The 15,621-nt window shown below is 44.4% G+C and overlaps 1 protein-coding gene across 4 annotated transcripts; it reads right to left on the bottom strand.

Moving 5' to 3' along the window:
- Positions 1 to 320: 320 nt before the first annotated feature.
- On the bottom strand, positions 321 to 15,356 carry ripk2 (receptor-interacting serine-threonine kinase 2). 4 transcript variants are annotated; one of them, XM_083781504.1, is made up of 13 exons: positions 15,095 to 15,130; positions 14,802 to 14,926; positions 13,791 to 13,944; positions 12,107 to 12,262; positions 11,349 to 11,506; positions 10,563 to 10,612; positions 9,340 to 9,501; positions 7,338 to 7,423; positions 6,444 to 6,542; positions 3,691 to 3,787; positions 2,553 to 2,813; positions 1,358 to 1,432; positions 321 to 680 (listed from the first exon to the last, which is right to left on the bottom strand). In XM_083781504.1, exons 3-13 carry the CDS (start codon positions 13,824 to 13,826, stop codon positions 322 to 324), a joined length of 1,539 nt encoding a protein of 512 aa, XP_083637630.1. In that variant the 5' UTR covers positions 13,827 to 13,944; positions 14,802 to 14,926; positions 15,095 to 15,130; the 3' UTR covers position 321. The 4 variants fall into 4 exon arrangements, with proteins under 4 accessions (XP_083637630.1, XP_083637627.1, XP_083637628.1 ...); XM_083781501.1 differs by having other exon boundaries at positions 14,802 to 15,356; XM_083781502.1 differs by having other exon boundaries at positions 3,691 to 3,784; positions 14,802 to 15,356.
- Positions 15,357 to 15,621: the final 265 nt, after the last annotated feature.

The following is a 15,621-nucleotide window of genomic DNA, read 5'->3' as shown; positions in this document are numbered from 1 at the left end:
CTCCTTTTTTTTTAGTGCAACATCAATGTGACAACATGTCACTTTGGACTAATAATTATTTGCTGTGAGAACCTGAACGAGTGAAGGAACCATCATTCATCATGGGTCCGAGTCCGGTTAACAATCCAAAGATCACCTCGAGAGAGAGCTCCGTGACAGTAATCCACAGCCTGCCACGGTCAGCTCCTCAAGGTCTTTATAATTATTCTGTACAGTGTCTCCACCTTTGTACTCCAACACGGTGGTTCTCAAAGTGAGGTTCGGGGTGACTGGGTCATGTTTTGGGGGGGGGGGGGGGGGGGGGGGGGCTACAAGGCGGGGCTACAAGGCAGGGGCGCTGGGCACTGGCCCACCCGTCGGGGAGCACAGGCCGGATGGGAAGGGCTGCAGCCCCAGCTGTCGGTTGTCCTGCAGCTTGCGGACGACGATGCGGCAGAAGTACTCGTTGTGGCGGTCGCACGTGTCCAGCAGCCGGCGGACCTTGTCGGTGCGCGTGGGCCGGCCCTGCACCAGCTCGTAGTCCTCCACCATCAGGAGCTGGCGCGCCAGCAGGGCGTCCAGGCTCTGGTTCAGGCACGCCTCCGTCATCTGGGAGACGATCTCCTCGCGCCGCTCGCCGATCCAGCGGGCAATGGGACCCTGTGAGGGCGGGGAGTGGCTCGGTGGCGGAAAGACGTCCGCTGTTTTAATTTTAAGAAAGAAAGGGACGAAGAGAAGAGGTTCCGGTTTGAGTTCTACACGCAACAGATGTGATGTGACACTAAATGATACTCCAGTGAGGGACTGGTGTGTCATTTAGGGTGAATTTTGGATTATAATCCAATAGAATTTGTTGAACTGTAGCTTCGGGCAGGTAAGCATACAGTGTACGCTGGTATACAGCGTAGGTCACAACATCCGTCTGACATACTGTAGGCACATTCACATGGGACCCTGTGAGGGCGGGGAGCGGCTCGGCGGCGGGAAAAACTATAGGCGACCGGGACCTTTGCAGTCCGTGCACCCTTACTGTGGAATGCCCTACATGGAGAATATCACCTAGATCTACATATATGGAGCCGGTCAGCAACTCTACATCTGACCTCAAACTCTTAGGTCTCCATATACGTATGGAGCTGACCTGTTCCAACATTCCAATTATGTTGATCCTTTCTCACCCGTCCTTCCTCTTCGATGTCTCTCCTTTGACTGATACCTGTCCAGTCAAGCTCTAGACAAATGAAAATGAAGGCCTGGCCCTACCTGGGCCCAGACTGGACCCTAACTGGGCTGGCCCCGAGGACCCACCTGGCCTTACTAATTAATTAGCACACATGTTACGCCCTACACGGCCCGAAAAGAAGGAATAAAATCACACCTGTGTGAAGTGAGTGGGGCAACTCCGTGTGGGGGTCTCCGGAGGTTCCAGACCCACAGGAACGCCCCCGGGGTACTGGCCCGGTCCGAAATGGTTGAGAAATGACAGAGTTACCGTGTGGGGAGTGTACTGTACTGTACTGTCACACCCGAAATCATCATATATACAGTTAAGTGTGTGTGTGTGTGTGTGTGTGTGTGTGTGTGTTTTGTGTGTGTGTGTGTGTGTGTGTGTGTGTGTGTGTGTGTGTGTGTGTGTGTGTGTGTGTGTGTGTGTGTGTGTGTGTGTGTGTGTGTGTTAGGCTGCGCAACAGTGACACTTGGTGGTGAAAACCAACAAAACGCTATTTTCGTGCTAGGACAGACCCAGCCAGCCAGGGACACACATAGCTGTCTATAGGAGTGGTTACACCACTCAAAAAGGTCCATAAATGGACATTCCCAGACCTGTAGTTTCAGCGCGACCTTCTCAGGGCGTCTTACTGGTATTCTTTTTGAGACTCGGCCTTATAGATTGAAATGTGCTCAGTTTTGGCTCATTTCTGAGCGTTCCCATAATTAGCCGCTACGCACATCCCTGGTCGTGATCATGCGACCCACTGTGAGCTTGTAGATCAGATTTGAACATTGACAATGAACATGCCCAAAATAATGATTATTATCATTTAACTTAATTATTAGATTAAAGGACCACTTCACCACTTTTCAACCTATTTTCATATAATAGGTCCTCACTAATAATCATGATAAAATGGCACGATTTTTTTCTACTCGGTCTGTGTCTCATAGGAGGGCTGTGAGCAGTTCAGAAACCGTCTTCCAGTGACATCATCGATAGGGAATATAAGCTATTAGAAACTGCAGGCTTTCTAGTCCTGAAAAGTTGCAATGCGAAAATGGAAGCCATCGTTCTAACGATAATGAAAATCTAAACATTTTTGTAAAACAATCTTGTTTAAAAAAGAATCTGCCTAATGATGATGTCACTGGAAGACGGTTTCTAAACTGCCCACAGCCCTCCTATGAGACACAAACTGAGTAGGAAAGAATTGTGCCATTTTATCATGATTATTAGTGAGGGCCTATTTTATGAAGATAGGTTGAAAAGTGGTGAAGTGGTCCTTTAAGTTATCGATATTCTTCTTACGATAGATTCAATCAATATGTTTTAAATAACAGTTTGCACCCCTAGTTACCTGGTTTTGGTGGCTGTGGCGGTGGTGGTGGTGGTTGTGGTTTCAGAGAGGGCTCAGACGGAGGTTTGAGGGTCATCTCTGCCAGCGCGGTCTGACACTCAGGAACAGGCAGGCATGGGTTCGTAGGGATGTTTAAGTCTTTATGAAAAGAAGCAGCAGCAGCAGCAGCCGGGAATAAGTCGTTCAGATTGTTGCTGGTTGGGCTCTGGGCCCGCAGTGGCTGAGGAGGCTCCAGCGAGTGAGGCATGAATGATGACACTCCTGGATGAGACAGGAGAATAGTAAGGATTGGGAAGAGATTGTGTATTCGGAATTAAAATATCGTTGCTGTCGGGCAGAAACCTATTATTTATTATCTTTGTTTTTATTTTTATTTTTCATTAAACGGATGGGTCACATTGGGCATCACAGTACATATCGATAGATATAGATATAAATAGAGGGCAAACAAAAGATAAAGCAAAAAACATGAGCGCAACAGATACATTTATGACATCATTAATGACAGAACAAATGACAGTGTTCACCTCTTTCATACAAAAATCCTTTACAAAATATCCATTCCCATGTATAATATCCATTTCAGCCAGTATCTGTAAAACTTTTCTGTGCTTATCCTAACGGCGAAAGTAAGTTCCTCCATCTCGTATATGTTTTGTACAATGGCTGTCCACTCTCCCTTCTTAGGCGGGCTTTTATCTAGCCACTTTTTGGGTTATTGCCTTTTTTGCTGCCACTAGCAATATTTTAAGAAGGTATTTGTCTGGGGTATTGCAGAAACCTATTCTAAACTTTCTACTTGATCATACCACAGCATCACACAAAGTAGCAGATCCACAAGCTCGAAATGCAGCACAAAGCGATGCGTTTTGATGTCGCAGATCTGTTACTTCACTTCGTACTTTTGAATTTGAATCCAGAAAAGTAACAGTTTTGAACAGTATTCGTAAGACCCCCGTCTTACACAAAGTATTTTCAACGTACCTTTTTAATTTCAAGGACCACCCAGGTTGATATGTATGATTAGGCCACAGACCCCACATTAGATAGGATTTTGTTATTTTTTGGGACCCCAATCTCCGCCGTAAAGTGTTGATTTATCTCAGAGAGCGCGCGTTAAAAGGTGTGATGTCATTACCTGTACCAGGAGGGGTGTTGGAGTTAGTGAGGAAGCCGGGCTGGGATATCTCCGTCTCCTGGGAGGAACAAGACTCCGAGCCAGAGGTAGAGCTCTGCTGAGGGAGAGACACACAGTAATGAGCCAGAGGTAGAGCTCTGCTGAGGGAGAGACACACAGTAATGAGCCAGAGGTAGAGCTCTGCTGAGGGAGAGACACACAGTAATGAGCCAGAGGTAGAGCTCTGCTGAGGGAGAGACACACAGTAATGAGCCAGAGGTAGAGCTCTGCTGAGGGAGAGACACACAGTAATGAGCCAGAGGTAGAGCTCTGCTGAGGGAGAGACACACAGTAATGAAACAGAGCCAGAGGTAGAGCTCTGCTGAGGGAGAGACACACAGTAATGAAACAGAGCCAGAGGTAGAGCTCTGCTGAGGGAGAGACACACAGTAATGAAACAGTTCAGAGGTAGAGCTCTGCTGAGGGAGAGACACACAGTAATGAAACAGTTCAAGACACACTATGGCCCCTTTTCCACTATGGGGTGGAACCAGAACTATCCAGAACCTGAACCTATTTTTTTTAGTTCTGAGTTTGTTTCCACAGCGCACAGCGCGGTACGGCACGGTTTCAGACCAGGTTCTCAGAACCTTTTTTCGGCCCTGCTTTTGAGGTAGTACTAACGCTGAGTTCTGGGAACCTATGGGCGGGGCCAGCAGCGCTGCTGCTCTCGATTGGTCGAGCTGAGGTGACAGCACTCTGAGCACTGAGGAGACCGGAGCGAGGAGAAGCGAGAAGCGCACACAACACAACAGCGCACATTTTAAACTCCTAAGTGCGACACAGCGACAGCGGACACACATAAAAATAACCTGGAAAAGCACACAGAAACACTATGGCCACGAGAGAGGGAGAGACAGAGCTTGTGTGTGCGTGAGGGAGAGAGAGAGAGAGCCATAAAGCTGTCGCGACGAGTTGTTTGCTTGCAGTTGTTGTTCTACACTACAGCTAACAGCTAGGCTAACTGCAGATGTGTGTGTGTGCGTGTGCGTGTGTGTATGTGTATGTGTTTGCGTGCGTGTATGTGTTTGCGTGCGTGTGCTCGCGCGCGAGAGCGCCATATAATCTATTCTAAATTGCCAGAACAGAATTTTCTTTCTTTTTCAGGGCAAGGCATTAGGCATATCATTACTAGAAATGTGCTGTACACAATACTACACATTGGAAGAATTAAATTCAACTAGCACAACGGTTAAATGATTTGTATTTGCACATTTCTTGATATTGACATTACAACTGGACTGGATGTTATGGCACAATTTGCTCAATCTGCTCAAGAGGCACTATAATTGCAACCCACACAATGTTAAATGCTATATTCAAAAGGTGGGTTATCATTTATCATATGAGCTATAGCCTATATGATATATATTTTTCTCTTGCAGTTTAAGCAAAATATTGTAGACAGGTAAAGGTTGGAGAACAACTGGTCGAATGCATTTAAAACGGGTGTTTTACTGTTGTCCCACTCCCCACATGGAAAGGAAATCCATATCGGCAAATATAGCCTATATATAATGTATGCTGCATATATACATGTTCATATAAACTACAGTATGTGCATATACAGTATATGTATTATGTATAGGAAATATATGTGACAGCTGTGGCATGTGGCTGCCACAGCTGTGGCACATGTGGCATATAAAAATATGTTCATATTATTGGTTTAAAAAAGTACAATAAAGCAAATAAATTTGAAAATAGACAATCTACAAGCTCACGTGTCTCATCGAGCTTGTAGTTTGTCTATTTTCAAATGGCCGAAATGTATTTAAGTAGAATACTATATACAGCTACTTTCCACCACTGTTGAATAATAACCAGTCATTATTTAAACATGAATATCTCTGTATTCCGGGACCCCCCCGCCATGCCAAGGGGGAGGGGGCCCTGCCGGCCGAGCTACTCAGCAGTGGGGGAATAGGGGGGGGGGGGGGGGGGGCAGACTTAACAGGTTCTGGGTTCTGGTTATATGGAAACGGAAGCAGAACTTGGTTCTGGAACTACACATGGTTCTTGGTAGTTCTGGGTCCTGGAAAGTTCTGGTTCTGGTTCTGGTTCCACCCCATAGTGGAAAAGGGGCCTATGTGTCTACGTTTTGTTTACTCGTGGCCACTCAACAGATCCAACCCATTCTGACCTGAGATCAGATTCATACGAGGTTTCCACTGGACACACACACTGGTCTGATGAACCCATTCTGACCTGAGATCAGATTCTAAAAATGTCACAGTCGTTCTTCGATTTTTTTCAAAAATAGCAGACCTACAAGCTCGTATCGCGCCACTCGGTGGCGCGATATGAGCTTGTAGATCTGCTATTTTTCAATAGCTAAAGCATAACATGATGCCGACACCAAAATGGGTGCCCGGTCAGAATGGGTTAAAAATATGTGCTCCATTTCACCACTTAAACCGTTTCCAAAAACAGCAAAAATAGTCAATCTACAAGCTCACAAGGCATTGTGACGTATTGTGAGCTTGGGACATAAAATAAAACTTCTAAAGTATTTAGCAGTTGCCAAATATAGCTGATCTACAAGCTCAGGCAACACATTGTGAGCTTGTAGATCAGCTATTTTTGGTGAAGATGTTTGGTGTGAAAATGGCGCACCAAGTACAGTACAGTGCAACTCAGCGTATAGACCAGAGGGTTTAAGTGGTTAAGGTGGCGAGTGAAAGCATGTCAAGTCAAACAGTGTTCTGCCTTACGGGAGTCCTGTAGAAAGGTGAAGGGGGTTCTGTATTGACGGGTTTGTCCTCTCTCTTCTTCCCACACGTGGCAGTGCAACAGCCTGCACCCCTCATCAGCTGTGGACACACATGCACACGCACACACACACACAGTGAAAAATGATTCAAAGCAAACCTACAGGTAGACAGTGAAATAGCACTAATACCACCATCAGAATCACTTCATTGGCTGAGTATGTTCACGCATGCACGCACGTACGCACACACACTTTATTGCTGAGATAAGAGATAAACAAACGCAATACATTTGTAATCCACATGAAATTGATCACACTGCGTGCACACACAGAGACAGACACACAGAAAACAAGGAAGGATGTGTGCAACCGAGTCAATAGTGTTGAAATGTCCAGTCATTCATTTGTCAGAAGTTGAACTGCTTACCCTGCTGAATAAATCAGCTCACACCAGCATGAGTAATAACTACTGTAAGTAAGTAAGTGTTGTTCAACAAGATGGCCTACTTTTTTTATGCACCCAAATAATCGTGATTAGTATCGCTACGCGAGGCTATTATAACGCAGCAATCGAACTGGGTTACTTAAAATGACACACCATCACAGCCACTCATCGTACGGCAATTTTGGAGTAGGTGTCCAAGAGGCCATAGAGAAGTGTGTGTTCATTTCATTGTTGCTGTTCTAGATGTTACATTATTTGCCTTATTTGCCTTTACCCACTTAGTTATTATGCATTACTGATGAATATTTATTTAAAAAGAAGCATATCTAAGCATGTCTAAGTATTTCATGAAAGCACAATGTAGTCATTCCCACAGTTGATACAGACCAAAGGTATTCTGATATTACCTTTTGTCCATGTCACCTAGCCCTACTCTGACCCCTGACTGACCTTTGACTTCTTGACCTCCAGCACCGCCTCCAGGAAGTCAATCTCATCGAATCGTCTCAGCATGGGCTCCAGTTCAATCAGACACTCTGGATGAGAGACAGACAAATACAGCATAAGGTACAGTTCAGACACTCTGGATAAGAGACAGACAAATACAGCATGAGGTACAGTTCAGACACTCTGGATAAGAGACAGACCAATACAGCATAAGGTACAGTTCAGACACTCTGGATAAGAGTAGTCCAGAGGACCTTCGCGCGACGGCGCATAAAGTAGGCTTGAGGGGCTGCCTGCAGCTGACTGAAATCATGCCGGGGAGACATGGTTCTGCTGCCGCGATCATGAGGAGCGCTCCCTCCATTCTAATGACGGGCGAATGGAGGTGAGGTTTGGAGGACAACTGCTTCACATCGCTATCGTTGTTTACAGAAACCATGGATTATATATTTCAAGAGCGAGAGATCACAGTACACATCCTAAGCATTCTTCCGCCCCTCGTCTGAACTTTATAAAGGAGGGAGACTAATGTGTTTGTGAAAATGAAAACAACACATAAGAAATGTGTTACATTTCTAACAATCCTAAGAAGGCAGCATTGGTACATGTTTCACTTCCTCTGGGCGGTCACATTCAGGCTGATGCTATTTGGTGAAGTGGCATCAAACTCTACTGCCACATGTTACCTAGGCGGGTAATATATATAGTTGTCTAATGTGACATAGGCCTACTTTAACTACGTAGGTGGTATGGTATGGGACCTATGGTGAATGAATTATATTAATTATTTATCTGCGAAGTACGAACATATTCGTACCCCCCAGCTATGGGACGTTATCAGCCATGTTCGTAGTCGTACCCCCTTGTATACTCCGTGTATATAATGGTTGAGGCCCACAGCCGTGTTTAACATTGATCCGGTTGCTATGCAACGCCTCCGTCATCCCCAGCTATGTGACGTTATAACTCATCTCCATTTATCACAGTTCAAAGCAGGATTTTCAAACCTCCATAAGTCGAAATCTAAGAGTGCTGATCTTCAGCCATCCTAAATTCGGATGTCATTTGTGACTTTGTACCGTATCGCTCCCGTCATGTAAACGTTTCTGGCGAGAGGTAAACACTAAACAGTGTGCGCTAATGATAGAAAATGTGTACAGTGAGTGTGTGCAGGGGGGTGCTGCCGGGAGGAAATAGATAGCATAGATAGAGATACAGCTAGCAGCAAAAAAACATCGTCTGCCTTTCAATTCTGTAAGGGAACATAAACTTATCTCCTCTCACTATAGAGCTACCCCATAAACTCGTTAATCATAAATCAGATTTCAGTAAATAAAGACATAAAACACATCACTGTATCGTGCAAGTTTAGAGACAATTTGACAGTACTGAGATGTAAGAATGTGTTTGTATCCATTCACATTGTGCTAACACTTTTAAGTCACAAGGCCCAGATATGGTGTAGCTCACTGGTTCTCAGTGAGCTCCCCCAGGGGTCTTTGAAGGGGTTCCGCAGGGGGTCCCTAGCAAAGCTCACACCACTCTAACCCTAATTTATACTTTTATACACTTTTATACTCCCCCCCCCCCCCTTAAGATATTGAGCAATGTTGGAATCATTTACAAACATTTTAACGACACAAATCTTCTGTTAGGTCCCTGGCACAAAGTTCTTCCAGATGGGAGTCTGTGGCCAAAGACATATCAGTTTATTCAAACCGGGCACCCATTTTGGTGTCGGCATCATGTTATGCTTTAGCTATTGAAAAATAGCAGATCTACAAGCTCATATCGCGCCACCGAGTGGCGCGATACGAGCTTGTAGGTCTGCTATTTTTGAAAAATCGAAAAGCGACTGACATTTTTTTAATCTGATCTCAGGTCAGAATGGGTTCATCAGACCCAGTGTGTGTCCGGCGGAAACCTCGTATGAATCTGATCTCAGGTCAGAATGGGTTAATATGAACAGGTTTGGTTTGAGAACCACTCAAGGTGTATAGCTTACTGAGGAAGGAGGGCCGTTCGTCGGGGTTGGTGGTCCAGCCAGAGGCCATGAGGCTGATGAGGGTCTCTCTGTCGGGGATGTCGGGGGGCAGGCTCTCTGTGCCCGTGTCTGGACGCAGCCCATTCATCACGCTGAACATGATCTGTATGGGGTTGGTCGCCCCTGCGGACACGGACACGGACACGGACACACACACACACACACACACACAGAGACACAGACACAGACACAGACACAGACACACACACACACACACACACACACACACACACACACACACACACACACACACACACACACACACACACACACACACACACACACACACACACACACACACACACACACACACTCTTTCTCAAACAGTGGTCCATGCCATGGCAAAATTACAGGTTGTCTACAAGCTCACAATAGTTTGTACTTGTAGAGCTTGCAGATTGGCTGTTTATGGTGTGACACCAACATGTCGAATCTGGCTTTTAGATCATTAACCCATTCTGACCTGAGATCAGATTCTAAAAATGTCTATTACATCCTGACAGTTTCATTATTAACCCATTCTGACCTGAGATCAGATTCTAAAAGTGTCTTCGATTTTTCAAAAATAGCAGACCTACAAGCTCGTATCGCGCCACTCGGTGGCGCGATATGAGCTTGTAGATCTGCTATTTTTCAATAGCTAAAGCATGACATGATGCCAACACCAAAATGGGTGCCCGGTCAGAATGGGTTAATGTTATGTTAAATCCTAATTAAACATTTAAAATAATGCCTTATTATATAGTAAATATGGGAGGGGATGGTCTTTAAGCATGGTTTGAAATAAACTAGTAGTCCAAGGCTAAAAACAATTTTAGAACCTCTGGGTTAGCCTACAAATTTCAATTTCTATTAAATACTTTCAACCTGGTGTCCCTATTTTGGCCTTGTCGTTATAGGCTAAACATATTTTCAGGACACTTAAAAAAAATAGCAAGTTCACAAAGAGCTTGTAAATCAGCCATTTCCAAAATAGGGCTTATGTTGTTAATAATCACACCTGTGTCATCATCTTACAGTGATGAAATGATGATGTAAAACAAACGGTGACAAGACAAACATTCAATTCTCATTATTGTCAATGGCGTTTTTAAAACAAACATTGAACTAAAAACACACACATGTATATAGGGGAAAAAACTGGATATATATATATATATACGATGGGGGGAAGAAATAAATACCTTCATATGGAATCTGCCTGGACAGCACTTCCCACATAATGATGGCATAGCTGCAGGAGATATGTCCGTTAGAGAAGGAAGTCATGTATCATTCATTCCTGTTAAATGGAACCCCACTTGACTGAAAGGAGTTCATGAGAAGCACTCCATTAGCCTTTTCTCAGGTATGTCAACGACATGATAAGATTCATCAGGCATTCCTTCAAACCAGCTTGCCGAGAAAGTCTAGGGAAGAACTCTGCTTATTTGCAACTTACAACCATTACATTAATTACATTACATTACATTACATTACATTAATTACAACCATTACCATTACAACTTACAACTTACAACCATTCTTTTTACCCCCAAAATACTAATAACAATCATCTGAATTCATAACTGGTATAAACAAGACAACAAGTCAGTACTTTTTATAGAGTTCACACTGAAGAGATCATCTGCAACTTTAAAATGTCTTTCTTGACATGCACAAATAATAAAACCTGCAAAGGGAACTTGCAGCAAGGCCCAACAGTCGGATTTATGGGCAGTCCAATAACATTTTTGACAAATCGTCAATTTTCAAAGGATAAATAATAATAGGTGATATCTAGTATATCATGATATCAATATATTCTTCTTTGTCAGCGACAACTGTGACCTGAATGTCTTCTCTCGCCGCATCCATAAACCTACTCTTTGGGCTTCCTCTTCTCCTTCTCCCAATGTACCCCTCATCGATACTGTGCACTCACAGTTCTCTAGTTTGGCGGAGGTTATAGCTGGGCTGCAGGGTCTCACCTGTACATGTCGTGTTTGGCGTCGGCCTGCCGGCTCTTGGAGGGGTTGTACTGCTCAGGGGGCATGTAGATCACTGTGCCCCCCATCTCCGGGGGTTTGGATCCAGAGCCTTTACTGATGGACAGCTGCCGCCACTTTGAAAGGCCAAAGTCTGCGATCTGTGCACATATTTTAGCCTAATGTTAGAGCAATGGTTCCTAAATCAGGTCCCACTTGAAAATGTCCAAAGTGTTTGTGGGCTGCCGTGTTAAAATCTATATTTGGACTTTGTAACGGACCCACAGTTCATACTTTTAATTCGTATGTGTATATTCATGATGTTTAATGTGGTGACAGGGAGTCATTTATTTTGAAGGAATCGTACCAACTGTTAGTCATCTCTTGATTGAATCAAGCTCAGCTGTGGCAGGGGTTTAAACCTGAACTCTACCTGACTGCCTCAGATTCAAGGAAATGCATGAAGGGGACAGAACAAGGTAGAATGGAGCTGATGGAGGTTTTCACAAATGTTTGTTTGATATGTACCAGGTCACGGACAGATAAGGAAAGGACAGACAAAGGATGGACAAGGCATCAAACATGGAAAGAGTGAGTTGCTGGATTGTGTCAACAACCCCCAATCTACCATGCAAATGGATGGATCTGATTGCATTAAACGATGTGAATCGATGTTAAACTCACTTTGCCACTCGATGACTTTATGCATGCGCAAATTGCGCATACCCTCTATTCACAGAAACACACAAAGACGCACACACCTTGACGTGATATTCCCCATCCAGTAGAATGTTTTGCGTCTTGAGGTCGTGATGCAGTAGGGGCGGCGTCATGTTGTGGAGGAAGTTGACCCCTAGGGCGATCTCATAGAGAACCCTTAACCTCAAAGGCCAGGCCAACACAGGGTACAAACTCGTCTATAAACAGAAGAAGATACCAGGTAAAACGCCATATTGTACTTGTGTTCAGGGAGTGAAGGAAATGGTTCTCAGATGCATTGATGTCAAGGACCCTCAAACTATGACTGAGAAAGGAGAGAGGCCGCACAGCTCGTAGTCACGATGCCATCGCGGCGGTGGCTCAGGGGTAGAGTGCCTGGATGGTAACCGCAAGGTTGCCAGTTCGAACCCGGGCTCCCCCAGAGTTACTGTCGAAGTGTCCTTGAGCAAGACACTGAACCCCTAATTGCTCCCGATGTGCTAGTTGGTGCCTTGCATGGTTTCCGCTGCCATCGGTGTATGAATGGGTGAATGTAATGCACAATCTCTGTAAAGCGCCTTGGATAAAGGCGCTATATAAATGCACCATTTACCATTTACCATTTTACCATCACATTTTTTTTTTTCCAATGTTTCGGCAACAAGTTGCAAGTGTGGCCTCTCTCCTTTCTCAGTCATAGTTTTATCTCCTGCGGTCAGCACCTCCCCACTACTGGTGTGTGCTCCTACCTTCATGTTTGTTCCAAGGACCCTCAAACTAAAATATTTGACTGCTGAGTCCTTTTGAAAATAGTTTGTGCCAGGGAAAACCACAAAAGAATTGTCGTTAACATATTTAAAAAATATTCAAATTCTTTTACATGTTTTCAAGTTTTATTTTTGAAGTTCACTGATTTTGAGGCTAACAAATCTGGTAAGACTGTATTGATGAACAATAAAGATGTTAATTACTGGTACCTCACTTTTTAATAAGGTAATAAGAATGTATTGCTTATTTTACTGCACTAAATATTTGCTGGGTCATGTGGATCACATGACATGAAAATGTTTGGGACTGTAGTGTAGGTCTTACTAAACAGTACTCTAAGTCTAAGGCTAAGTGAAAGTGAAAACAAACGAAGAGAAATGGAGAGAGAGAGGGGGGAAGCGACACATGACAAGAGGTAATTTCCCAGGTCAGGCAGTGTGTCTATCTTGTTGTTTCAACAAACTATATCGACTATAACGAATTATATCCTGTTCCACTTGAACTTCTGTTTGCCTTCTGTTTGAACTTCTGTTTGTGGAGGGAATTTGGAGAACTCATCTTTGCAACATAGATCAATATCTGTTAACCACAATGAAAACAAGCATTAACCTTGAAACTCTCTGCTTAGCAACTTTGTCAGACATGCAGTGAAATACCGTAATTCATCTATCTCTGTCTTTTGTCTGCGTTTGTACTACTGACATAAATTTAGATGACTAATATCATCATGACTGCATTGACTGGAAGTCTGCACTGCTGATTAGGCAAAAACAGTAAGCTCTAAGATCAGCTATTTTCGCCAAATATTAGCCCCAGGAAGGGAAGCTAGCTTCAAATTGATTAACGCCAATACTTCAATTTGTGAAATAAAGTAACAAATGAGCAGTTTGAGACTCCAGTTCAGCACCCAAGTCAAGGAGAGCAGAAAGTTGTAGCGGGCAGCCAGGTACAGTACAGTACAGCAGGTACAGTACAAACCTCATGAAGGAGCAGATCCAGGGAGCCGTTGCTCATGAACTCTGTGACGATGCAGAAGAACTCTGGCTCATTGCACACGCCGAAGATCTGGATGATGTAGTTGAACCTGGCCTTGTGGAGAACCTCTGCCTCCTTCAGCAGACAATTCCTCTCCCTGAAACACCATCACATCATGGCTTGAGCAAGCACTGCTGGAAGATGTACCTGTACTCTATAGTTAGCCACAATTTGCAACACTAGATTGTTTTTTTTAATGATGGGATGAATCTAGACTTCCAATACCCTCCATTGACAGCCCATTGATCTAAATCGAATTTCCGATCTGCTTGTATTAAACAACGTTAAAGTCACCAACATTGCAGCTGTAGGGCAAGCTTGAATTATCCTCTTTCAATCTGCAAAGTGTTTGTTTCATAAAAAATCCACTGTAGACAAGATTCATCCCATTATTTGAAAAGATCTAGTGACACAAATTGCGGCTACTCACTAGTCACTAGTCTCAAATCGTTTTACTTATATTAGAAATACCACAGTAGAATACATTGGCCATTAAGTTACAACTTCATGCATGTTACTTGTTGTGCGGAATGACCGACTTAACAATAATATAATACTGTACTCTCGAGTCTCTACTGTATCATAATTATTGATACATGTGATAATTATTCATGTGTAGCTGATATTGCAGCTGGTAAAGGAGGGAGGGGCGGCCCAAATGGAACCTTACAAGTCTGTAACTCTGAGAGTGTAAGGGTCCCTTCGGTTCCATTATTTTGTGCACACATTGGGGGGGGGGGGGGGGGGGGTCTTTGAATGTGGTCTAGTCAGAGACGCAACACAGGATATTAAAGTGTCGTCGCCAGGCAGTCATAATAATCATGTCATCTCTAATTTGAAGCAGTGACGTTACATACACGGCCATCAAGCTTCATGTCAGGATCAGGCTGCATGCCATGGTCTGTCACATTAATAGGTTTAATAAAGAAGAGTTATCACAAACGCATTAGATACCTTTCACCGACGGGAGAGTCTAGCTTGAGGCATTTGATGGCCACGGTGGTCCTCCAGTCGGAATGCTGAGCCTTGAACACGGTGCCGAAGCCACCTTTGCTCAGGTAGTGCAGGTCCGTCAGCTTCTGGTAGGGGATGACAGGCAGGGTGCTGATCAGACTGCCGATGTTCACACAACCCGTGCCCGTACTGGGAGGCTCCATACCCGGGTTGCTGTGAGCCTGTATGCCCCAGTCCGGCGATTAACTCTGGAAGCTTGAAGGATTATTATTTATTATGAATCGTCCACTCACTAGACTCTAGTGGACTGGAACTGCATAGTATAGTCACTCACGGAGGAGAACGGAGTAGGCTACAGATCCACTATCGCCCCATTCACAAAATGAATGTTCCATTCACCCAGCTCCTCGCTGGATAGGAAGCTGCAATGCGTCTGGCTGTCGAAGATGGTTTTAAATGAAAATGTAATAATATTACGAATTAATCAGCTGAGTGGGTAAATAAAGGCGTCATATGGCCGCTATAACGCATCATGTGTATGGATATGGAAGTAGTACTGCGTGTCAGCGGCGTCTGTTGTCATTTATGGCAGGCAGGTGTGCGTTGTGTTGGCGTCCAGTGACGTCACGCCTTCTTTTTCCGGGTGGGCGGGGCGCACACGATAAACATCCACAACATCCCATGGCCTGGAGGGATGGTCACGCTGTGATTGGCTATGCCGCTCTCTGACGGACCTATTCAATCTGTGGTGTTCATCCTCCCCCCCCCCCCTTTTTTTATTATCAAATCTTTATAACAGTGATGACAGTCATTTAAATAG

This window comes from Protomyctophum parallelum, assembly GCF_964188405.1.
Source record: "Protomyctophum parallelum genome assembly, chromosome: 14".
Lineage (NCBI taxonomy): Eukaryota > Metazoa > Chordata > Actinopteri > Myctophiformes > Myctophidae > Protomyctophum > Protomyctophum parallelum.
This window is presented reverse-complemented; position numbering and strand designations above follow the sequence as displayed.